The sequence below is a fragment of the Eriocheir sinensis genome, chromosome 5 (assembly GCF_024679095.1).
Source record: "Eriocheir sinensis breed Jianghai 21 chromosome 5, ASM2467909v1, whole genome shotgun sequence".
Classification (NCBI taxonomy): domain Eukaryota; kingdom Metazoa; phylum Arthropoda; class Malacostraca; order Decapoda; family Varunidae; genus Eriocheir; species Eriocheir sinensis.
Genome location: NC_066513.1, coordinates 17039342 through 17066443, shown reverse-complemented (window position 1 = coordinate 17066443; position 27102 = coordinate 17039342). Strand labels below are relative to the sequence as shown.

Sequence of the window (27102 nt, the reverse complement as noted above, 5' to 3'; positions counted from 1 at the left end):
TGTGTGTCCGGCCTTGCATGCAGTATTCGTGACCAGCCTCGGTAATGTGCTTACGTGCTCTAAGCGGCCGTACTGGTGGTGCTGCTAAAGGCAATGCCATCACAAAGCAGCGATCGTGCATGCAAGTAAACTTTTCCCGTCCATGCATGACGCTTGAACCCGCGGCACGACAAGCAGCACAGGCACTAGACAGACAGTCGAGACAGTTATTGAAGCGTTGTTGCAAGAGCAAGAACAGTCAACGCAAGGTGGAGGCAGGGGGAGGGGGAGCGCGCGTGGCAGTGAATTCACGGTAACAAGAGTGAAAGCAACCAACCCACCAACCGGCCGGAGACGCGTGGGAGGGAGAGGTAGACTTCTCGGAACACAATGAACGGAGTTATAATTATAGTTGAGGAACCCGCAAGAGGAGTAGGGGACAGGGCAGGATAGGATAGTGTTAGGCAAAGCAGACCAGAGTAGGGCAGCAATGGACATGGAAGGAGTAGGGCAGGATAAGTATGACAGGGTAGGGTTTAGTTATGTATGATGGGGCAAGGGAGGATTTGACAGGGGTGGGTGAAAGCAAAGCAAGGTGAATGAGGAGAGGGAGAAGGGAGGAGAAGAGGGAAGTTAACAAGGCAGGGCAGAGCTGAGTGGAGATACAGAGAGGGAGGGCAGGCAGGGTGAGGTTGAGCAAAACAGGGAAATACAAGGTGAAGGAGGTGAGGGAGAGGTGTGGGGGGAGAGGAGGTGAAGCTGACAAGGCAGAAATGAGCGCAGATGCAGAAGGAAGGGACAGGGTTGGGTATTTCAGGCAGGGCGAGGCAGGGTGGGGGTGAGCAAGACAGGGAAATACAGGGTAGGGATTGGCACTGATAGATTCGTCTGGGCACGATTGGGACACTCCTGACCCATGACATCAGGAAACAGGTCAAGGCTCTAGGTCGCTTAGAACCAGACAGGCCGCCGCTAGTCACTGGTGAAGGTAGGCGACAGCAGACATGAGCAGGGTGGCAACAGGGGATCCCACCAGTTACATGGCCTCCCACACTTTTTAGCATGGGGGGGAGGGGAGAGGGAGGGGGGTGCAGCTGGGTATTAGGCCGATTTATTCTTGCTCATTAATTTTTCTTTTCAGCATTTATTGTTCTCAGTTTAATTGCTCGCTTGCTTGTTTGCTTTTACCTCCTTAAACATCCACATAAAACATTGAATCACACATACATATAAGCACACAGTTTCATTATCGGTATCTATCAGAAAGCAATGTTAGTAGGAGAGGGACGATGGGAAGGAGGTGTATACATATAGTACTAATATGCATACCTAAAGTACCGTTCGGCATACATAGCAATATACAACTTATAAAAAAACATCCATTCGCTTCAGTCATATCCAGACACACACAGGAAAACTTAAAACCTTCACCAAAAAAAAAAAAATCACATCCACACATCAGGTGCATGGGATGAGGGAGAGGAGGGAGACAGGGAGGCTGCGGGGGTACGAGGGGAGACAGGGAGGGGAAGGGGGAGAGAGGGGAGCGAGGGGAGACAGGGTAAGACAGTCTAAAAGAAGTGCACAGTTTGGTAAAGTGAGAGAAGAGGTGCAGGCTGTGTCGTGTGTGTGTGTGTGTGTGTGTGTGTGTGTGTGTGTAGGGGGGGGAGGGTGATAGTGAGGGGAACATTGCACAACCTTTTAGACGCTGCTTGGCTGACCTGACCCCGGGTGGCAAGAGGTCATGGACGGTGGGAAGGAGGAGAGGAGAGGAGGGGAAGGAGAGAGAAAGGAGGGAGGGAGGGAAGGAGGGATATCGGTACTCTCTCTCCCCTTCCCTCCATCCCTCCAGCTTCAGACCGGTCCATGATGGTGTCAGTCACGCATGATATTTACTGGAGATCTCTCTCTCTCTCTCTCTCTCTCTCTCTCTCTCTCTCTCTCTCTCTCTCTCTTCTTTAACGCCCCGGGAAAACGTGAGCCGCAAGGAGACAGCAGAGAGACGAAACTGCACCTTTGGGGGAACGAAACGAGGAAAAAGGTGTGTATGTGTGTGTGTGTGTGTGTGTGTGTGTGTGTGATAAAAAAAAAATGGAATAAAATATAAGATGGAAACGGCCGTGTGTGTGTGTGAGGAGGGAAAGTGTGAGGGAGGGAAAACGGCCAGAAAGTGGGGAGGAAAGAAACGAAGAAAAAGATATAATACGTTTTCTCTTTTACCACCACCACGACACACACACACACACACACAGACACCAGTACAAATATATACAGCACTCCTCCCATTTCCACTTATTAACCTTCACCTCTCTCCAATTTATCATCTTTCCCTCTAATCATAACAACATTTCCAGCAGTATTGCCTCACTTTTTTTTTACCTATACACAACACACTCCTTGACTCCAACCCTTAAGCCTCTCTTCTTCTCTTCCTAAATGCTCCCTCTACTCTCTTATACCTCATCAAGCTCGAGTCCAGCAAGTTAGTGTCACTCTGATCCTGCCCACCGCCGCCACCGCCTCCCCCAGTGCCCATCAGGAGGCCACGAATGTGCAATCTAGCGGTAACTGGCAGCTGACGTTAGGTATATAAAGGGGGTCGGGTGCCTGCGAGTCTCTGTTGAGTGTCAGTCTTTGGCAAGAAAAAGTGTTCAGCCATGCGAGGAGTGAGTATGATCCCGTGTGTGTGTGTGTGTGTGTGTGTGTGTGTGTGTGTGTGCTAAACAGTGGACGCTTTAACATAAGGTGGATGATATGTAGATAGATAGATAGATAGATAGATTACATATGATACGAAATTGAGTGTGTGTGTGTGTGTGTGTGTGTGTGTGTGTGTGTGTGTGTGTGTTTAAATGACAATGGTGCAAATAACTAGATCAAAACACCGTAGCAGTAGTAGTAGTAGCAGTAGTAGTAGTAGTAGCAGTAGTAGTAGTAGTAGTAGTAGTAGTAGCAGTAGTAGTAGTAGTAGTAGTAGTAGTTGTTGTTGTTGTTCTTGTTGTACTCGTTCTTATATATATGTAGCAATATTTATTTGTGGTGGTGATGGCGAAATTGATATAAGTGAACGCGGCGGTGGTGGCGGCGGCTGTGACATTGGTGGTGGTGATGATAATGACGGCAGTGATATTTGTGGCAACGCAGTGGTAATGGTAACAATAATGGTGGCAGTGGTGGTGTCGGCGGTGAGAGAGAGTGGCACTGGTGGTGGTGACTTGCACTCGATTGTCACGAAGGAAGAAAATAAAAATAAATCGATATGAGACAGAAATCATTTGAGTAATTTCCAGCACGACCGCTCAGACTTTCTCCTCTGCGATCACGTCTCAGAATGGCAAAACGTCAAATAATAATAGTAATAATAATAATAATAGATAGTAATTATAATAACAGTCTTCATAATCACCCAGCACGAGCAGGCACGCACACAATGGCCGGCACTTTACGCAATGCGGAAAAAAATAAAATATATAAAAATAACATGTTAAGAAAATTACGAAGAAAAATGCATCAATTAAGATAACAACAAAAAACGTGGAGTAGAAAAAAAAAGTGAAACCACGTACGAGAGAGAGAGAGAGAGAGAGAGAGAGAGAGAGAGAGAGAGAGAGAGAGAGAGAGAGTGTATACATAAAAATAGACAAACTAATAATAATGATAAAAGAAAAAGCACAAAGGAAAGATGGAGTTCCAGGCATGATACCGCAGGAGGAGGAGGAGGAGGAGGAGAGGGGGGGAAGGAAGAGGAGGAGGTGGAGGCGCCTTAACTGTGTCAGATAAAAGGTCTGGAGTGATGACATAACACCGTCTGGCCTTCTTTCCTCCCCCTCCCCATCTATTCCCCACAGCACTGAGAACCGGAGGGGAAGGGAAGGCGGGAGAAGAGCAAGAAATGGAAAGTGGAAGAGGAGGAGGAGGAGGAAGAGGAGGAGGAAAATCGTGAGTGACTGAGGTAGAGGAAGGCAAATGAAAGGAGGCAGAGAAATGAAGGGGGGGAGTGAAATGGATGCAGAAGGAGAGCAAGGAAGAAGTGGATGAAGGTGGAGGGAGAGAAGGGAAGAGAGACAGATGGAGGTAGAGGAGGGAAGGAGAAACTGATAAAATTGGAGGAGGAGGGAAGGGAAGAGAGACAGATGGAGGTGGAGGAGGAGGGAAAATGAGACTGATGGAAGTGGAGAAGGAGGGAAGGTAAGAGAAACAGATGAAAGTGGAGGAAGAGTGAAGGTGAGATGGAAGGAGGTGGAGGGCAGGTAAGAGCGGGATGGAGTAGGGTGGGGGTGGAGGAAAGCGGGTGAGAGGGTTGGAAGGATGGGGGAAGTGGTGGGGGTGGAGGAGCACGACTGAAGGAGTGAAAGTGAATGAGTGACCTTACCTGTTCCACCACCACCACCAGAGATACACGCACTCAACACCTTGGACAAGTTTCCACCACTCACTACCATTACATTCAATACCATGTTCATTATCTAAAAATTAATCCTCTGACTGTAAAAAATTCAAATAACCACCTGCATTGATAGCCTCTACCTGTATGTACCTGTTTAGCAATGAGGATTATAATGCAACAGGTAACTGGTGGTGGTGGTGGTGAGTCAAGGGTCAAGACTTCTCACCCTTAGAAAAACTAGCCCTGCCACATCACTATTTCCAACCCTATTTTTCCTCCATTTTGAGCAACTTGGCTTGTGTCTGAACCAGGCCATGTGTGTGTGTGTGTGTGTGTGTGTGTGTGTGTGTGTGTGTGTGTGTGTGTGTGTGTGTGTGTGTGTGAGGGAGTAGTTATAACTCATCTAATACTTTTTAATAGACTGAGCCACATAAACCTTCCTTTGTAAATTTCACTAAACTATCCCCAATATGCTTTTACACATCCCGGTCTGTGTAACTACTTTAATCCTTCCAGGCGGTGCTGGTGGTGCTGGCGGCGCTGGCAACAGTGTGTGTGGCCAACATGAAGCCTAACATCCGGCGAATCACCATCGAGGAGCTGTTAAGCGAGCACCCCGACCTCAAGGAAACCCTCTCTGCAAAGATCACCAAGCCTGAGACCTCTTCATCTACCTCGGAATCCCCTACTACAAGCACCACTACCACTACCACCACCACAACTCCAGCACTCCAGGCTGACTCCCCCACAACCCCCACTGCAGCCACAACTCCCACAGGCAAAAGGGTAAGGGGAAGACAGCCTGGGGCTCGGAGGCGCAGACCGGTGGGAGAAACCTCGACACAGTTTGGTGGGGAGGAGGCGGGCCACCGACTCAGGGTGGTGCCCACACAAGAACCAAAACAGAGAAATGCAAGGATGTTCCCCAGGGCACAGTGAGGCCGCTGCTCCCCTGCCGCCGCCACCACACACCCGCCACGGATGATACCTCAAGATGGAATTGTTTACTAAACAGTCTTGAAGGCTACTGTCACCTGTGGCAAATTTGTTGACACTACTTATGACCTTTCAGAGTGCAGTGTGCATGTCCTAGTAGTAATTTCAAATATTTAATACACTAATGAATACTGTAGAGCAGTTGTTTATAATTCTGAGCAGTTATGCCTATACCTTCACATATATGCTTTAAGTTAGAACCAACACGCTTGCTGGACAAGAGCATCAATGATCCACTTAAGGTGTCAACTCTCCCTACTGTGTGAACCTTCTGTGTGAATCCCAGTCTCTTCTGCTGTACTGTAATTTTCAGCCATGTAGGTGCTCTGCTCTCCTTTCTCTCTAAGAAATAGAGCATCTAAACCTAAAGTTTGTCATCAAATTCTATAATGTACAAATAGACTAGCTATTTAGCTTTGACCACAGGCTATGTAAATGTAAATATTAACAGATCAAAAAATGCACCAGTATTTTTTAATCAACCACCAAGAACTCTGTACATTAGCACACCTGGCAACAGAGACACAGGCCCATTTTGTATTTTCCATCCTACCCAGGGTAATTAGTGCACAGCACCCAAGTGATTAGGTTGGTAAATATGGGTGCCTTAGGAAACCTGGAGAAGGTAAGCTGTGATAAGCACTGATACCCAATGCCAATTCATGTATTCTTCCCACTTTACACTTTAACTACCAAAACAATGATACATACGCACCTAAAATTATATTATTTTCTTTGAATTTGAGTAATGAATCATAGATTGTATGTATGTAAATATTCTTTATATTGTTTCCCTCAAATGAGGAATATCAAATTTGCAACAATCACCATCACCATCTTCAGCCTTTCTGTTTCACAGCCAAGAATACAGTTCAAGGGAAAAAGAAATCTCATAAAAAGACAAATACAACATTCCTGCAAGCACATCAGATGAAAACTGTGGAAGCCAAAAGAGGTGATCAAATTTGATTGGAGAAATGGCTTGATACTCCACTCTTGAAGGCATTCATGTCATAGGAAGGAGGAAATACAGATCAAAGAAGGCTGTTCCAGAGTTTACCAGTGAAAGGGATGAAAGAATGATGACACTGGGTCATTCTTGCAGAGCAGGAGTGAGCTAGAAAAGAAAGTTGTGTGCAGGAAGGCCACAGGAGTGGTGGAGACATGCAGTCAGAAAGTTGAGAAGATCAAGTAGCACACAAATTTTAATAGAAGATAGAAAGGGCAGCAACACTACAACAGCATTAAAAAGGCAGAAGACAATCAGTAAGAGAAGGGGAGCTACAGCAAAAAGCCTTTGACTCTATTTTGTCTCAAAGAATTGTGTGCAAAGACCCCTCCCTCTCACACACAAGCTTCTTGTATATAGTACTTGGCATCTAAGAGGAGATAAAAGTTATGAGACAGTACAGAACACCCAACCTTTAGAAAGCTGATTTAGAAAGAAATGAGAGATGAAGATACCAGTTGAGACTTTGAGTTAAGGAGAGACCAAGAATGTTAGTGTAGAAAAATGACACAGCTGTGTGTTATCAAAGAATAGATGTCTGGAAGGTTGTAGCAAGCTGTCAGGTGGAGAAATTGCACTTGAGGTGTAGAAGGACACAAAGTTCCACCTGCCCCATTCACATACAATATCAAGATGCTTCTCAGCTGCGCTGCCACTGGTAAATAATAAAGATGAATGGAGGCTCTAACACGCAACCACGACCACAAAAAGTAGCACTGCAGACGGATGTGAGTGGTTGCCTTTGCCAAAAAATAGCGTTGCTCATCACGATACATGGCATTCAATGGGAGCTTTCACACATAGCTGCAGCAGCGCCAGTTTTTCAGCACTGCGTGCATGGCCCGACTGTAGCGCTGCTAATGCCCGGCTCAATTTTAGCAGCAATGCTGAGAAGTGCTGCTAAGTGGCCCCGTCTGAATGGGGCCTTAGCAGCGCTTCTCAGCAGCACTGCTAAGAATTAGTCAGGCATTAGCAGCGCCACCGATGGGCGTGAGTAGCGCTGCTAGCGCTTCTAAGTGGCCCCGTGTTAAAGGGGCCTAAAACAGCCTAAAGAAGATGACCAGGAATTAGGAAGGCAAGATCAGTAGAACTCTTCCAGAATACATTCTGGTAATCAGAAAAAAGGTTGTAGTTAAAAGAAGCACAAGATATTTCTTGTTAAGGATTGTTATAGAGCTGTAGAAAGACAAGAACAGTTAAAGCTTTCACCCTTCTTAAGCACAATTTGTATGTAAGCATGCTTACAGCATGAAAGAAAGATACATGTTGAAAGGCAGAGGCAAAAAAGTTTGACAAGGAAAGGTGTCAGCACTAAAGCAGTTTTATGGACCATTGCCGGACAAAGGCCTTTCCCAACATTTTCCACCCCACTGTCTGACTTTAGTGTACACCTGTCCCCTCTTATTTGGGGTGTAAGGATACAGACCCCCATTAATAGATAAAATTTCTGCGAATGTTTGCCGAACCCCCCAAAAAACCCTAAACCCACAAATAACACTGATAGCAATTTTACATAAACTGTACCTAAAAAAGCACTTTTGTTACCTGAAAGCAACATAAAATATCATAAACAGCATCATTCATCAGCTATATGCACTTTAAATTGTACTGTATTATACATAAACTTTTTATAAATACATAGTCATTAAAATCTCACTTAACTGTTGGGTCCTTACCTCAGTCTCTGCCATTTTCTTTTTCAATTTCAGGTGCTTAAGGTTATCATGACATGTGAATTATTTATTAAGAAATGCTACTTTCTATAAAAAACAGGTAATAAAAATATGAAGTGGGTAATCATATCTTGATCACAACTACAAGCAGCTGTTCAGCTGATAACCGAAAATAACCCGGCTGTGTTGGGGCTCAGCAGGGCTGGGCAGGCAGCAGTACTGGTAATAGTACTGGTTATATGACAGTACTACTACCAGACTGCTCAGTACCAGTGCCAGTGAGTACTGCAAGTGCAGTATTCAGTATTCTTGATACTGATAATTCATCACACACACATACATAATTACAGTAAACCCTCGATATAACGGACCCCCTTATAACAGATTTCGGATATATTGGACAAGGTCAGGGGGTCAGAAATCCACAGGGACCGACCGAGAATATTTTTTGAACCACCCCCCTCCGATAACTACAATAGCTTCTGCTAGCCACCTGACCCTCCTTCCTTTATCTGCTGCCCCATCCTTCAGTTATCGTAGTCTTTTTCAGCCCACCTGATTAAATATTTTCTTCTTCGTGGTCTCCATTCAAATGAAGAATGTATTTATACCACAAGACAGTTTTATGCATCAATCCTGGAAGTAAATGTAATAGAAAATAGCCAAGTGTTTGTGAGTGTCGGTACCGACACAAATTAACGGGGTTGAGGGGAGCTAAGCCCCCAGTTAGGTAGGTTAGGTTAAGTTATGTTTAGTTAGTAAATTTATTTGACACACGGTGTGGGGCGAGGAAATATGCAGTGTGGGACAGGACATGGAGGCGGCGTGCGTGGTCCAATTCCCAGGACAGTGTTGCGAGAAATACCTCCTTGCAGAACTAAGTCACCCTGCTGTCCATTGCGCATGCGCACTGTGTGAATACACGCCAGGAAAAACATTAATTTGCCTGGTTTTGATCTAGTTTGTCTACTTGTGATCTTTGCGAGTGGTGAGGGAAATGTAGAAACTGTAAGCAAGTTGAACATCTCTCTCAGCAAGTTATTTTGTGGCTGCAGCTGTGGGCTGCGGCGGGTGTAACACACACATTAAAAAGTCAATCATTTAATGATTTTTGGGGGGGGAATAGTTTTGGGGGTGTTATTAAATAATCTATTAACTGTTTCTGTCACAAATCATTAAATTACTGTCAAGGGTATGGGTAAATTTTACAAGTGCGCCAATCTTACACTGACAGACGAAACTTGTTTTGGGGGGGGAGTAGTTTTCGGGGTGTTATTAAATAATCACCAACTGTGCTCTGCGGTTGTACAGATAATGTGCAGACAACATACACAATAAAAAAAATATTATGATATATATATATATATATATATATATATATATATATATATATATATATATATATATATATATATATATATATATATATATATATATATATATATATATATATATATATATATATATATATATATATATATATATATATATATATATATATATATATATATATATATATATATATATATATATATATATATATATATATATATATATATATATATATATATATATATATATATATATATATATATATATATATATATATATATATATATGATATACGCGTTTGGTTTACGCGTTTTTTAAATAACGCGGGGTCCAAAATCCAAATAAATGTTTAATTTAGGCGTTTTTTTCACTTATACGCGATATTTTATGGAGTGGCCACCAGATGTCTCACGCAACTGGACTCACACAGCCACACAGCTGAGCTCAGTTCTTCCCGTGCGCTACTTGAACAACAATACAGTACCCACGCTGCCACGCTACTCAACAATAGGGGTGGGCAGGTACTGGTACCAGTACCGGTACTAATGGTACCAGCAATACGGTACAGTACTGGTACCAGACTGCTCGGTACCGGTACCAATACTAGCCAGCCCCTCATGGTGTCCCTCATTTCTTCCTCACACGAGAGAGGCTGAGAATGAGTGCCCGAGTGGATATCTCGGTTCTGGTGACACGCGGCATGCAGCTGTTTGTTGTGTGGGTGTGGTTGTGTGGTTTGTAAACAATGCAAATGGCGGCCGGGTTGGGATTGCATGAAATAGCTCCTCGTACAAGACTCATGATGTACAGTTTCTGATATCATATTCACCCCACTATTCTCACTAATATTAATAATTAATAATGAACACATGGACATTTTTTTCCAATATGATTTTTTATGTAGCTTGTACTGCTCCTTAGTCATACAATCTTAAGCCACCTGTGACATCAGTATCAAGATCATACAAATGGCGCCCGACGGAAAAACGGGATAACAGCAAGGCATGGACGCTCTTCCACTGATTTAATCTTTGTATAGTAGTTATTAGATCGCCCTGTATTCTATGGTAACATATTATAGGACAGCTAAAGACTATGAAGGATTATAAACAATAATAAAGGTAAGTTTGTCGTTGTTATTGGATAGGACGAAAAACAGACCCTTAAAAACATCCCAAAGAAGAAAAAAATCACTAAAAATGTGTACATTCAGCGTATAACCCTTCAGGCATTTTTTATGTGAAAAAATGCGCGGTATACGCCGAAAATTTCGGTATTTATTTTTCGTCAGAACCCTTCCTCTTGTTTGATTTACATTGTTTTTTAATTACGCGACCTCTTCAAGAACGCAACACTCGCGTAAATCGAGAGTTACCTGTATATATATATATATCATATATATATATATATATATATATATATATATATATATATATATATATATATATATATATATATATATATATATATATATATATATATATATATATATATATATATATATATATATATATATATATATATATATATATATATATATATATATATATATATATATATATATATATATATATATATATATATATATATATATATATATATATATATATATATATATATATATATATATATATATATATATATATATATATATATATATATATATATATATATATATATATATATATATATATATATATATATATATATATATATATATATATATATATATATATATAATTTAGATCCTCGAGGTTATATCATGACTTTCACGCGCATTGCATAAAGCGGTGTCCAACCATTGGGGCTATGGTTGCCTCCCCAACGGGAGGCGTTTGGCGTTTGTCCTTATGAATGGAAAATGGTTGTGAGTAAGAGCGTGGGTACATGGGTACCGAACAGCTGCATGTAAATAAACAGACAACGGCAGTGGCTGAGGAGTGAGGAGCAGTGGAAGATGGCCCACCAAGAGATTCATAAAATGGACTGGCAGAGCTGCTTTGCTTACTACTTGATTGACAAGATAAGAGAACACCCCGTGCTGTGGAACCACAGTCCAAAAACATTTTTCTCGAGTCTATGAAAATTGTAGATCTCCCGGTGTATTTTTCCTTTTCTTCTTCTTCTTCTGCTTCTGACCTGTAATGCATGGCAGCAACAGTGAAAAGTAATAGTGAAACATAGCCAAAAAGGGCATGGAAAAGCAAAATCAGGGAAAGAAAAGGACAGAAAAACACCTAAGTTCAGGGTGAAGTGTACAAGTGTGCACTGTTTAGTAACTAAGGGCCGCTTTCACAGTCACTTTGTTTTGATTGTTACCAATGGCGGCGATCGCCGCTTAGTATTTCCCATGAAACTGGCCGATGGGGTAGTGGCGGCTGCAGACGAAGCGAGAGATGTTGAGAGTGTGTGGTAAGTGCGTGGCTAGGCTAACCCTGCACTCGCCAATAACCAATCGGCCAGTTTCACTTGGAAATACTATAGCAGCAATCGCCACCATTGGTAACGATCAAAACTAGCAAAATGACTGTGAAAGCGGCCCTAAGTGCATGTTGTGAAGTATAAAAGTGTGGAGAAGGAGGACCTAAGAAGCGATACAAAGCGTTACAGGTCAAAAGATGGTCCACTACACTGGCTGGTGTTGCGAGAAATATCTCCCCGATGAAATTAGTCATTCTGCTGTCCACCATGCATGCACGCCGGGGGAATACACAGCATTAAAAGTATTGATTTGCCTGGTTTTGTTCTAGTCTGTCCGCTTGTAATCTTTGTGAGCGGTGAGGGAAATATGGAAGCAGTAAGCAAGTTGAACCTCTCTGCGAGCCATTTTGTGGCGGCGGCAGCAGTTTACATTCAATAGGCATTGAAAAGTCAATCACGATATTTGTGATTTCATAATTTTTAACAGAAAGAGTTAGCAGATTATTTCATAACACACACAAAACTACCAGAAAAATATAGGTTTGTCCAACTGTCCCACGGGTGACTGCTAGCGATCGCCCTTACTTTAGCAGACAGCACCACGTGGATCACAAGCGTGTATTCAGAACGGCCAGCCAATTGGAAGGCAGCCGCCTTCAACTGCGGCTTAAAAACAATCTGTTCTTACTTCCCATTTTCTGCCTGTTAACAAGGTACGTATTTTGAGATTACAAGGGAGTAAAGTCGGAAAAAGTCATTATTATATATATATATATATATATCTATATATATATATATATATATATATATATATATATATATATATATATATATATATATATATATATATATATATATATATATATATATATATATATATATATATATATATATATATATATATATATATATATATATATATATATATATATATATATATATATACTGAAGCCCCCCGCCATTCACAGCTTCACCGTTCACGGATTCACTTTTACACAGGTAGGATATTTACGACACCACACGCCAAACGTGGATGAAAACTCGCGTAAACTTGGTCTGTAGGCAGCACCCAGCTCGAACGTTGCACAATGTAAACAAAGAAACCGTCCCTGGGGCTGGATCTTGGGCTGGATGTACGGGACTGTCTCTTTCAAACATACTTATTTTTGCTTTCTAAACATCAAAATCCAATTTAAGTGTCATATTCATGCATGGAAGGCCACAGTGCTATTCGCACTACGTATTTCCCCGTGGGTCTGATGTTTGGCTGACAGGATCATGGTGGTTAAGAACCACAATTATCCTACATGCACTGTATGAAAACTCATTAATCTGGGACACAGATAACATTATTAATAAAACTGAAATAACTTTACATCTCTCCCAAACGGAACATTACAGCGTTAAAGTATGCGAAATAATCCTTAAGTAGGATACACATGGATGCTTTTCAGGACTTTCAAGCTTGGCAACGCTGTCCCCGCACTAATAACGATATTCAGCTAAGTTATTCTTAAAATCATTAATTAGGGATGTTTTATGCATTAGTTATGGGTCAGGAAACGGAATATACTATGTGCTAAGTACAATGATCTGGCAACACTGATGTACCTGGAGCAAAACAAACAAGATAGCGGCCGCGGCGAGGACGGTGAGGCCACGAACATTTACACACTCACTCTCGCTTACTGGGCGGGTCAGGGCATTAAATAACACAACCAACCATCACATCAGACAATTAAGATCATCAGGAGAGCAGCAATAGTATCTTAAACACAAGATATATAAGGAAAAAAAGCCTACATTACCCTTTGCCTTGACGTGAATGTTAAATTATTACAGTCCATATTTAATTTGTGATTTATGTGTATGTAAAACTATATAACAATGCTTAGAAATGCCTTAGAAATCAATTTTTTTATTCGATCGAGATGGTAGAACGAAATCCTATTTTCCCTATTTGATTACAGTCCCGTCGATCATGGATTCGCAGATCACGGGAATCTCGCAGAACTGAATACCCATGAACGGCAGGGGGCTTCTGCATATATATATATATATATATATATATATATATATATATATATATATATATATATATATATATATATATATATATATATATATATACATATATATACATATATATACATATATATATATATATATATATATATATATATATATATATATATATATATATTTATATATATATATATATATATATATATATATATATATATATATATATATATATATATATATATATATATATATATATATATATATATATATATATATATATATATATATATATATATATATATATATATATATATATATATATATATCTATATATATATATATACAGTCGTCCCTCAAATAGTACAGTTTCCAATAGTACAGTTTCGGTTTTATACGGATTGTCATGGAAGATTTTTTTTAGGATTTTTTATTTTCCCGCTCGTCGCACCAAGTAGCCATGGCGTGAGTGGCAACACTGTTCTACCAAAACACCTCTTGAAAGCACCCCAAAGCGTTCGAGATAGGTGTTCACCTTGCAGAAGAATTCAGATTTGGAAGAAGTTACGTTTTGGGATGAGTTACGTTGCAGTAGGGAAAGCATATCACGCGAATGAGAGCAGTGTTCGATGTATCTATCATCTTGGTCTTGGTCTTGGTTCGGGAGGTAGTTGTCCCTTTCGGTCTTAACTACAGCCTTTGAAACGACTTACTCCCTCTTGCCGCACTAACTGCCAGTCCTCCATGAGCGCTGCAAGAGTGGAGATAAAGGCCATCCTTTAACTAAGCCTCGTCATTGCTATGATAACAGCGTCTCACTCGCAGCAAAATGGCGTACGCTGATCTTCCTGGTGACGTTTAACACGCATTACTAGCTGTCCTGGCTGACGAACTCCTTACAACAGAAGATGAAAAGGAAGCTGCAGTAGTTATGGTGGAACAGAGAGGTGAAATGCAATGGAAACACTTATATGTCTTTGTTTGGGCCGCCATATTTCCTGAAGACGTCATCACAGCAAGATGCGCTGCATCTCTCAAAGCCGGGAGCCAGCAGACATGCTGAGTTGGGAACTCGTGCTGCCGAGTCACACGTTTGAGAGCACTCGGGATGTTCCGAGAGTCCCGATTCCCTCTCTCAAATGCAACCCAGGTGTGTTTCTAAAGGGGGCACTAATTTTATACGGATTTTCGAATAGTACGGAGATCCTGGGTCCCTAACCCCCATATTATTTGAGGGACGACTGTATATTGTATTGTATTATATTATATATATATATATATATATATATATATATATATATATATATATATATATATATATATATATATATATATATATATACGGTACCGTATTTGACGGCTTATAAGACGCACTTTTTTTCCAAAAAAATGTCCCTGAAAATCACCCTGCATCTTATAAGATCAAGGTACAGCTTTGGGTCACTGGCTAGTGAAGTTTTAGTACAGCAATGGCGCTTAAATTAAATTGCAAATATAAACAAGGTGGCGATCACTTTTACAGCAACAACGGCAACTCTTTTCTAAAGTAACGGTGTATAACAGTAGTACTTACCACTACTTCATATAAAATGACACCAGTCAGGAAGAAAATTGAAAAATATCAATTGACTTAATACTTGTACCTATACAAACTAGTGGATGGTTGTACACCAAACCTGACAACACGCACAAGACACGCTATGTTTCCTTAATAGACAGGGATCATTGAGTTAAGATAGACCTTCTTCCTAAAACGGTTTAACTTTGTTTGATTGAAAACACAAACAATATATGGATAATATTGACGAGATACTGAGAAGATAGGTTATTATTTGATATTCACAAGTGCCTGCTTCTCCATTTTGCACTAATCTTTTAACATTCTTACTTTACATACGTGTTCAACAAGCATTGAAGCACATTCAAGTTTGAAATTTCATACTTCCAAATGTTTCAAAAATGTACTAGATTATTACAACTGCGTAGACTTATGATGGAGAATAATAAAGAAATATGATGCACAATTTTTATACTCGTTACCCCTTTGAATGTCATTGTCGTTGGGTATTTGAAATCGAATGGAAGGAAGAGAAAGAAAAAGCCGTGGTGGAATGGGGAGATCAGGGATGCTAGGAAGGAGTGAAAGAGGCTGAATAAGGTTTGTAGGAGACTGAGGAAAGAGACATGAAAGTATTGAGGCAGAAAATGTATATCAGAATACATGGTCAGAGTATGCAAGGCAACAGAGGGTTACCAAACAGAAGATTAGGGAGGTCAAGGTCAGGTGTTAGAGGAGTGTGATTGAGGCTCTGAAAAAAAAAGTCCTAGAAGGTGGGCCTGAATGGTATAGATTCTTGAGGGGTGAGAGTGTGACATAGTGAAAATGTGGAGTGCCTGAAAGTAAATGGTGAGGAAATCAGGGACACATAGAATGAAAGAGTGTATAAAAGTTTTCTGGGAAGAGATTGGAAGGGTGGGTGAAGCTTTTGAGGTGAGAAAGGGATGTGTAACGCTTGAGAGGAAGGATGCGGATGAGCTATGAGTGTGTGTGTGTGTGTGTGTGTGTGTCTATATATACTAATATATATATATATATATATATATATATATATATATATATATATATATATATATATATATATATATATATATATATATATATATATATATATATATATATATATATATATATATACAGTAAAACCCGATTATCCGAAATGGAAGGGAGAAGCCTCTTTCGGATAAGCCGATTTTTCGGATAATCGGATTTATGGCCGCCATTTTGATTTTTGAAAGAAGTGAGGTGAAGCACAGGTAGAACGCGATCACGACTGCCCAGTGTGAAGTGTGTGACGCGACTGCCACCGACTGACGATGTAAACAATGAAACCAAACAACGCTTCACGCTAAACAAAGTAGTACGCTTAAAACATGTGATGTAAATGTTTTATTGTATGTTTGTCTGTGTGTCTCCTTGTCTGGACCAGTGTATGTTGATACTTGTGAGCGTTGCAGATCTGAATTGTGAATGTTGCAGAGTGCGATTGTGAATGGTTGTGCAAGCTTGCAAGTGTGACCTTGATGCATCGTGCAGGTGGAGACACAGTATGATGACTCATATTATCGCGCAACTCGTATGTTGGAAGGGGAATGTGGCATGGAGTGGAGAGGGGAGTCGTGGTTGTGTCGTTGTCTTGAGAGTACGGTGTGAGAGTAGTCGTGCAGTAGTTTGTTCATTCGCCACACCTACGTCCTTGCTGGGGCGAAGGTGCGGACGTGGTGTTGTTGAGAGTTTGTTTAATGTTTTTTGTCTAATAAATTGATCTATTCGTTACAAGCTATTTCGGCAATACGTATTAGAAAGCATATGCATTTTAACTGTTCTTATCAATTTTAAATGTGTTAATATAGTATATATGTAGTTACTTTTATTTATTTTTGATGTTTTATAACGTTTTAGTATAGAAAAAAAATTAAATTTAAATTGCATTATCCAGATCAATTTCGGATAATCCGGTTTTTCGGATAATCCGCTTTTGGATAATCGGGGTTTTACTGTATATGTATATGTATATATATATATATATATATATATATATATATATATATATATATATATATATATATATATATATATATATATATATATACCTACGTTTATTGGTTCATCAACATTATTTTCCTTTTTTTTTCGCCGCTTATAACAGACTTTCATCATTAACAGACTAAGGTCCCCCCAATTAGTCCGTTATATCTTATATCGAGGGTTTACTGCATATACACGTATAGATTTTCCTTTTCTTGGGAACAGCCAAATCATCCATGAGCGGACTGTGAATATTTGGAGTGCCAACATAAAAATTCCTAAGTTTGTGCAATTGGGAGAAAACCCATGAACCCACAGTACAACACAAAAGTCAGCCAGTGTACACTGCACAACTCTGTACCTGGCACATTTGACAACAAAAAAATTTCATATATAAATAGATATAGATTCAGCTGCAGGCTCATGGTGTCAGTAAAGCTTCTCTACAGGCACTGGTGGTGTCCCTAGCCTTTAAGTGCCATGGAAGGATTTTTTTCATAATAACAAACCTTCCTACATGACCTTTGCTTCTCCTTATGCTTCCTTTGAATAATGCTACCAACAAGCTGATCACCTGACCCCTGCTTCCTTAAGAAAAAGAAAATAGAAACTCTTACCTTGCCAACACCCATGGTCGTTTGGGGTGGAAGGAGAGGCCCTTCACGCGAGCACTCTTGGTCTCAAACTTATTCAACATTCTTCTTCACTGTATTCTGAAAAAAAATACATATTCCTAGATTAAGCAGCTACGCAGAATATGAGTAGTACAATTACAGCAGAAATATGCAAAGAGGTGTAGAATAACTATACATAGTTAGCACCAAGTAAAGAGAAACTTTTGTCAGGTATAAAGACAGACAAAAGAATTTTCAACTGATGCAACTGAAATTCACTCTAATATAATAGTTTCCCTTTTCATCACTGAAAGTTAAACCAACCCAGCAGCCTCCTTCCTTCACTGTGAGTCACACTAACAAAGCTTACGATCCCTTTTCTTCACTGAAAGCCACATAGACTACTGGATGAGCCGGCTTCATGAAATAGCCAGACTTACTATTGGACAAGCCGGGCTCATTGAACAGCCACGGACTGACTGGAATGTCTCTTTGTACGTCAAAGACATGAGCATGGGTTCCCTTTTGTTGCCGCAAGACGAGAGTGCTCAAAGCAGAAAACAATGGGAATAGTGTCTCAGTTAGGGTTGTCACCTTGAGCTAAAAAAGTAAGGAACACAACAGCTCATTCTCCAATACAGAACAAATCTGTATTTTAAGGAACGGGTGGCGACCCTCAAATTTCTCTAACCTGCCATGACTGACATCCGCTGCCTGATGCTGGGGAAGGCAGGAGGGAGGGGGAAGGGACGTTACAACACGTATTTTACAAGTGTTTCAGGACAACCCTTGACAAACATAATTTTACGGACTGATTTTGTGGTTCACCGAAAAATGCACTCACTACAGTTTTAAAATAATGAATTTTATCTGCTTAACCATTCAGACAGTCAAATACGAAACAAATGGCATTCCATATTTCAAGGAAAGGGTGGCAAGTTGGCAACCCTTGTCTCAGTCCGCGTTGTAAGTTCATAGAGATTGCACCTGTGTGCTCGTGTCCGACTGCATTTGTGCTTTGGTTGGCAATCTTTGTGTTTTCAGCACTACTATGTGCATTCTTTGTGCTTTAACAATGTCCCCCAGAAAGATGGTTAAAAGGGATGGTGCTACAAAGAAGAAAACAAGAACGGCGGATACTATGCTCATAACAGGAATGGGGTGAGAGCCTCAGCAGCTTGTATGCCATCCTGGACATGACAGACTCCCGTTCACCCTCTATCTTGGACGATACATCGGGTTAGCTTCATGTTGGTTGTCGAAAATAGTTCTGGTGCCTCAAGAGTAGGGCAACTGCAGCTCCTAAACCACAGTGAAAGCCTACACCTCGAGCGTAGTTAGCGGTTGTGGGAGTCTCCATAACAACCATAACACAGTGATTTGTATTTTATATTATTCATCATTGCTATTTGTTAGTAAAATCACTTTAATTCTGTATAAAATAACCTGTAAAATTATTTTTATATACAACAGGTATTCGTTATATGCGAGGGTTACGTTCTACAAAAAGCTCGCATAATATCATCCCCTTAATTATAGGGGGTTATGTTTCACGACCCGTTTTCAAACCCATATTTCAGTAAGGATTCATCGCAGTGGAAAAAGGCAAAAAGCCATAAGTATTTTTTGTTTAGAATTGCCTCCTCTGCAACTTTGGTTTCTATGAAATTTTTCATATTTGTGAAGGAAATGCATTTTTGTCTCAGTACAGGGAGAGGGGAATGAGTCTTACGTCTGGCAGCGAAAATGCGGCTGTCCGCATACTGATGCGGAATACGAGTATCAAACACAAAAAGATGTGTAAAATTCTGGAATCTCAAACGTTAATCTAAAATGTGCATGTTTTTTCTACAATATCACGTATTGTATATTCATATGTATTTTGAATCTAACTGAAGGGAAATCAGGACATGGATATTACACTCAAAGTTAAATGTACCCCATTCAGGGCAGAGCTTCTCCGAGTCTGACGGCCTAGAGCTGCCGATTGCTTCCGGGGAGACACACTCAAAATCTACAATTTAAGCTGATAATTAGCTACCTGAGGATTAACTTTAGGATCAGAGGGGGGAAAAGGTTAATTATAGACGAGGAAAGTGCAGGAAAACATTTGCACCCACCGTCCTCGTGTGCGGGTTGGCCACCATACCTCACAAACCAGTGACACCAGCACCACTACTCGCATGTTAGAGAATTTTTTCTCGCATTAAATGAATACTTGGCACATTTAGGTTAGTCACATATGAGCGAATTCACATATTTCGAACTCGCATATATCGAATACCCAGTGTAAATATTTTTTTGAGATATGGGATGCATTAATGGAATTCACATCAATTTCAATGGGGATATTTGTTTAGGTTTACAAGTGTTTTGGTGTGCGAGCAAAATTACAGAACGAATTAAATTCGTAAAATGAGGTATAACTATGTGCATCATGGGTAATTTTTTTTATGCTAACATAGTTATATTGTTGATGGCTCTGCGGAGCACTGCACTGGCTGCGGAATAGGGCCTGAAACCTCATCAACGGTAACAATATCAGTCAACAGCATGAAACAAGCTGGACAAATGGCTGAGTGTCTCCCAGAGTCCCGGATGAGCCGCCAATACCAGGACACCCTCCTTGAAGTCATCAGAAGAGTCGAAAGTGATGGGGGCCCTGGAACCAGTGGAGGGGGATTATTGAAGAGAAGGTAGTCTACTAATTGTGACAGTGACTGCTTATGTCTAGACAAACTATGATGTTTCTTATTATGGATGGTATTCTTTTCTGGAAATCACTAAATGATTGGCTTTTCAATGCCTGAGGTGCACCTGCCACCACCCCACTCTCACCCATTACCACTGGCCCTAGTGGTGGAGCCACCCCCGCCGCCGCCCTGTCCCATCCTGCACTGCATATTTCTGCTGGCCCACACCACATGCCAAAAAATTTAAACTAATCAAACATAACCTACCTAACAGGGAGGGCATCACCCCCCACGAACCTTCTAACAGGGGGCAGACATAACTTGAAAAAGAGGCATAACTCGAAAAGCAGACATTTGCGACGGAAAAAAAATACAAAATCATGCTATACACTACAATTATCACCAGAAAACATGAACCACGTAAGAAAATCTTTGGTTGGGTGAAACTGTAAATTGTCCGAAGTGGTCAACAACAAGCATAATTGCACCCGGACTAGCATAACTGCACTGGCTGTCATGTCCTAGGAGGTGGGGATCAGTACAACACTGCCCTGGCCGACATGTCCTGCGGGGCGGGGGTCACAACAAGTTACTTTTTAATCCCCCACGGTCTGTTCAGGGGCAAGATGACGTCAACGCCCTCCCTGCAGGCCCGTCCATAAGGGGGGGCACGGGGTGGCACTGCCCCCCCTACCAGATTCGCTGCCCCCCCAACTACCAAGTTTCCTGCTCCTCCCCTCCTACTCCCCACCCCAACTATCAGGTTCTCAGTTAATATCGAGGAGATCTGGAAATGTCTCTACGAGCGTTGGTACTCACGTTTACTGCAAGATTTCGGTTTCCGTATATTGTGTAGATGTTATCCTCTTCCGGAAATCAAGAAAAAAAAAAGTTACACAATAAAAAAAATTCCTGTATCCCCTGCAGCGTAAACCCTCCCCGCCCCACGTAACGCCATGAATACAGTTAAAAATTGACAGATCTATATATGTATCAACCAATGGCGCGTTACATCTTATTTTTCAGTCAATCGACCAATCAGAGCTTTTGTTCCCAACCCGCAGGCATTTCAAATCAGTCTCAGTCTAGCGAGGAGGAGGTTGGGTGTCGTCACTGTCAGTTCATGGAAAGTGTTTAACAAGTAAGTTGTCATAGCATGCAGATAACCACAATCTTAGTATATATATATATATATATATATATATATATATATATATATATATATATATATATATATATATATATGTAGATATACTAAAATTAAAATCAGGTAAAATCTGTAAATCTGAGGTAATTTTCCTCATCATTTAAGGCAATACCAAAATGTATATTCTAGAGAGAGAGAGAACTGTTTTTATTATATCCCAACTTTAGCCATGACAACTATGGACCCATGCATCGATATAGGTGGGACTAACTCTTTGCTCTATGCTACTGACAGCCTTCTCATGATCTGCCCCGCTTAATATTTCAATTGCCCCCCTATGGTTAGACTTCTGGGGACGGGCCTGCCTCCCTGCCCGGCCACTCGCGCCACAGAGCCTCAACGCCGGGGTAAAACAGCGTCTCGGGAGCAGCAGATAATGTACAGTGTAGGCAGCAACCCTCACCTGGCGTGGCAGCAGATAAAAGCGAGACTTTCCGGATAAAGCAAGAGCCACCCGCCCGGCCGCCGTGTTGACCAGTGACGTGGACGACTCTGTCTGACACTTAATTACTTCTTCCAGCCACTACTACAGCATCAGACATAGGTAGCCAGCATGTTTTAAGAATTATACTAAATGAATAAGCTGTTAAAAGGCCCTGAAGTATTATTTTCCTTCAATTTTATACAGTAGATGTGTCAATAGGTACTACGAGCCCTTTATTTTTCATTCAACTGTTCAATGGCAGTGTTTTTTTATAATGATTTATGGGTTTTTGCACTGTACTTATTATTAATTTATCGTTTTCATATTCTTGACTTCCTTGCCCGGACCATAAGGTCTGTCTGATATCAATATCTATGTGAATCTATTTGTGTCTCGTTACTATTATAATTTTCATATATAGTCATCTCTTTCAGTCTAAAGTTAATATATTAGACTCTATGATATACTTCCTTAGTTATAAGAATAATAAGATTCAGTCATTCAGTTCATTGATGATCTTCTTTCCAAAACGAACTGTCCTATCCACTGCCCCCTCCCTTGTTGTGCTTTCCTTCCTACCATTGTATCTTTTTAATTTCGTGGTGCTACCTACACATGTACTAATAGTTGTATAATCACACTCTGTCCTGCCTGGGGGTTGGGATGGCATGTTCCTCCCTTCTCCCTTGTTGTTTACCTGCAACAATAAACTATCAATCAATCAATCATTCCTACGCCGATGATTCCACTCTGCATTATTCAACTTCTTTTAATAGAAGACCCACCCTTCAGGAACTTAACGACTCAAGGCTGGAGGCTGCAGAACGCTTAGCCTCAGACCTTACTATTATTTCCGATTGGGGCAAGAAGAGTGTCCTTCAACGCCTCAAAAACACAGTTTCTCCACCTATCCACTCGACACAATCTTCCAAACAACCATCCCCTATTCTTTGACAACACCCAGCTATCACCTTCCTCAACACTAAACATTCTCGGTCTATCCTTAACTCAAAATCTCAACTGGAAACTTCATATCTCATCTCTTACTAAATCAGCTTCCTCGAGGCTGGGCGTTCTGTACCGTCTCCGCCAGTTCTTCTCCCCTGCACAGTTGCTGTCCATATACAGGGGCCTTGTCCGCCCTCGTATGGAGTATGCATCTCATGTGTGGGGGGGCTCCACTCACACAGCTCTTCTGGACAGAGTGGAGGCTAAGGCTCTTCGTCTCATCAGCTCTCCTCCTCATACTGATAGTCTTCTACCTCTTAAATTCCGCCGCAATGTTGCCTCTCTTTCTATCTTCTATCGATATTTCCACGCTGACTGCTCTTCTGAACTTGCTAACTGCATGCCTCCCCCCCTCCCGCGGCCCCGCTGCACTCGACTTTCTACTCATGCTCATCCCTATACTGTCCAAACCCCTTATGCAAGAGTTAACCAGCATCTTCACTCTTTCATCCCTCACGCTGGTAAACTCTGGAACACTCTTCCTTCATCTGTATTTCCTCCTGCCTACGACTTAAACTCTTTCAAGAGGAGGGTATCAGGACACCTCTCCTCCCGAAACTGACCTATCTTTCGGCCACCTCTTTGGATTCTTTTTAGGAGCAGTGAGTAGCGGGCTTTTTTTATTAATGTTTGCTTTTTGTGTGCCCTTGAACTGTCTCCTTTGCTGTGAAAAAAAAAAGTCTAGAGTTAATATTCATTAGACTTTTTTTTTTTTTTTTTTAGGGGGGGCGGTATATTTTACGTTGGGGATATACCCCAAGGGAGGAAGGCGTTCTTTGATATACGATTGATTGATAGCTTATTGTTGCAAGTAAACAATAAAGGAGAAGGGCGTCCTTAGTTATAAGAATAAAGATTCAGTCTCAACTATACGAGTTAATATATTAGATTCTTTCTTTGATATACGACTATTTACTCTAGCTGAGATCTGTATTAATTCCCATCTAGTGCTTGGGCAATGTATTTCTCCGTCCCCGCATCTTATATTTTCTTAATTATTGTCTAGGCCCTCTAGGGGGAGGCCGGCAGGTACCGCCCCCCTCCCTTGTTGTGCATTCATCCTACCATTGTATCTTTTTTTTTTTTAGTTTCATGGTGTTACCTACACGTACATGTATTACTATTTGTTTAATCACATTCTGCCCTGCCTGGGGGTTGGGATGGCATGTTCCTCCCTTCTCCTTTGTTGTTTACCTCTACAACAATAATTTAACTATCAATCAATCAATCAATCAATCAGATTCAGTCTAGAGTTAATATGATTATTAGACTCTTTCTTTGCTCTACTTCCTTAAGACTGATAAGATTCAGTCTAGATTTAATATATTACTCTTTCTTTAATTGCTATATACTTCCTTATAAGTTATAAGGATAATAACATTAAGTCTAGAGTTAATATATTAGACTGTCTATGCTATACTTCCTTAGATAGAATAATAAGATTAATCTAGATATATTTAATATGTTAGACTCTTTCTTTGCTATATTTCCTTAGTTATAAGATTCAGCCTAGAGTTAATATATTATAGATTTAGACTCTTTCTTTGCTATACTTTCTTAGTTATAAGAATAATAAGATTAAGTCTAGAGTTAATATATTAGACTCTTTTTTTGCTATACTTCCTTTAGTCTAGAGTTAATATGTTAGACTCCTTCTTTCCTGTACTTTCTTAGTTATAAGAATAATAAGATTCAGTCTAGAGTTGATACATTAGTAGACTCTTTCTTTGCTATACTTCCTTAGTCATAAAAATATTAAGATTCAGTCTAGACTCTAGAGTTATAATATATTAGACTCTTTCTTGCCCCCTACCATTGTATCTTTTTAGTTTCATGGTGCTACTTCCACATGTATCCCTATAGTTGTATAATCACACTATGTACTGCCTGGGGGTTTGGATGGCAAGCTCCTCCCTTCTCCTTTAATTATTGTTTACTTGCAACAATAAACTATCAATCAATCAATCTTTTTCTTTGCTAGGCCCAATATTTCCTTAGTTATAAGAATAATAAAATTCAGTCTAGAGTTAATATTTTAGACTCTTTCTTTGGTATACTTCCTTCAGTCTAGAGTTAATATATTAGACTCTTTCTTTGCTATATAGGTTACTTCCTTATAATTATAAGAATAATAAGATTCAATCAAGATCGAGTTAATATATTAGACTTATTCTTTGCTATACTTCCTTAGTCATAAGAATAATAAGATTCAGTCTAGATCGAGTTAATATATTAGACTTTCTTTGCTATACGTATGTACTTCCCCGTTCACACTGTGCCGACTCTGGGCCACGACAACGCAACGCGACTTCTGCATTTGACAAGTCGGATCCCACGCTCCAAGAATTTTTTGGCGTCTTGGTGTCGGCTACCATGATTGCCGACTGTCTGGGACATTCGGCCATCTAGTTGGCAGAATGTCTGCAACATGCTGCCAACTATCTCAAGACGAGTCTCAACGGTCATTTTTTTTTAAATGGCGCCATGTCTACGACAACCACGACTCTGCCGACCGATTAGCCGACAGTCGGAGACGGTCTTGACGACAGTCTTCCAGATTGCCTGTCAACTGCATGGGTGGCTCGACTAGCTGGCTGACAGTTGCCAATTTATAAGGCGTTAGCCGACGGTCTTCCTGCCGGTCTTCGATCGCGACTGTCTTATTGACGACTGTCTTGGCGGCAGCCTTGCCGTTCCTTAAAATACGGAATCGCTCTTTATTCGAGAATGAAATGTATCGTTCCGTTTTGAACCAATACGGAACGGCATTTGTTCCGTACGGTATTTTGTTATCTGAATGGTCAAGCAGATAAAATTCAGTATCTTAATTAAATTGTAGTGGGGGGGCTCCCGTAGGTCCCGTACGTGGTAGCGTCTCGGCCTGCGCTTCGGCAGGGTGCCTCCTGGTGCGTATGGGTTCGAGACCTATCATGCAGTTTACATAGATTTACATAGAAAATCAGACCACACAGACCCCATGGTCCAGACATGGTGGTCTGTCCTTAAACCTAAGTGATTTTACATTAATCAGAAGACTCCAAAACGTTGCACTTCTACTCTAGTTGATATTAAGTTGAAGGAAGTGACGGTCGAGCTTATTTTTGAAGGAGTCAATCGTGTTACACTGGACCACTGATGGTGGAAGCTTATTCCATTCTCGCACTACAACGTTGGTGAAGAAAAATTTGGTGCAGTCTGAATTTACTTGTCTACATCTGAGTTTTACGCCATTGTTCCTCGTGCGCAAAGTGTCATCGATCATAAACAATGTTGGTCTGTCTACATTCGTGAAACCATTAAGTATTTTAAAACATTCGATCAGTTTTCCTCGGAGGCGACGTTTCTCAAGAGAGAACATGTTAAGGGTAGAAAGCCTTTCTTCGTAGGATTTGTTGAGCAAGGAAGGGATCATTTTCGTTGCCCGACGCTGAACACCTTCTAATTTAGCAATATCCTTTGCATGGTGGGGGGACCAAAACTGTACCTCATATTCCAAGTGGGGTCTGACTAAACTGTTGTAGAGCGGGAGTATTAGATCTTTATTCTTGAATACAAAGTTTCTTTTAATGAAGCCCATTTCAACATTCTGTTCGCTTTATTTGCTGCATCGATGCATTGCTGTGAGAATTTGAGGTTTGACCCCCAAGTCCTTGACGCATTGAACGCTTTTGAGTTTAACGCCGCGCATTTCATATTCGAACTTCTTATTCCTCGTTCCAACTTGAAGGACCTGGCACTTGTCTACGTTAAA

The 27102-nt window shown here is 40.7% G+C and overlaps 1 protein-coding gene and 1 long non-coding RNA gene across 5 annotated transcripts in view; one reads left to right on the top strand and one right to left on the bottom strand.

Annotated features, from left to right (window-relative positions):
• The window catches only part of LOC126984699 (coatomer subunit alpha-like), a 52405-nt gene extending 29935 nt beyond the window's left edge, over nt 1–22470 (bottom strand). For all 4 annotated transcript variants that reach the window (XM_050838596.1, XM_050838608.1, XM_050838604.1 and 1 more), the window contains exons 1-2: nt 22323–22470; nt 18023–18118 (exon numbers count right to left, since the gene is read on the bottom strand). In XM_050838596.1, the coding sequence (XP_050694553.1) occupies nt 18023–18102 (80 nt within the window). In that variant the 5' untranslated portion in view covers nt 18103–18118; nt 22323–22470. The remainder of the gene's footprint in view (nt 1–18022; nt 18119–22322) is intronic.
• On the top strand, nt 1646–5826 carry LOC126984707 (uncharacterized). Its single transcript, XR_007737483.1, has 2 exons — nt 1646–2645; nt 4883–5826. It is a non-coding gene; the product is annotated as an uncharacterized LOC126984707 (long non-coding RNA).
• Nucleotides 22471–27102: the final 4632 nt, after the last annotated feature.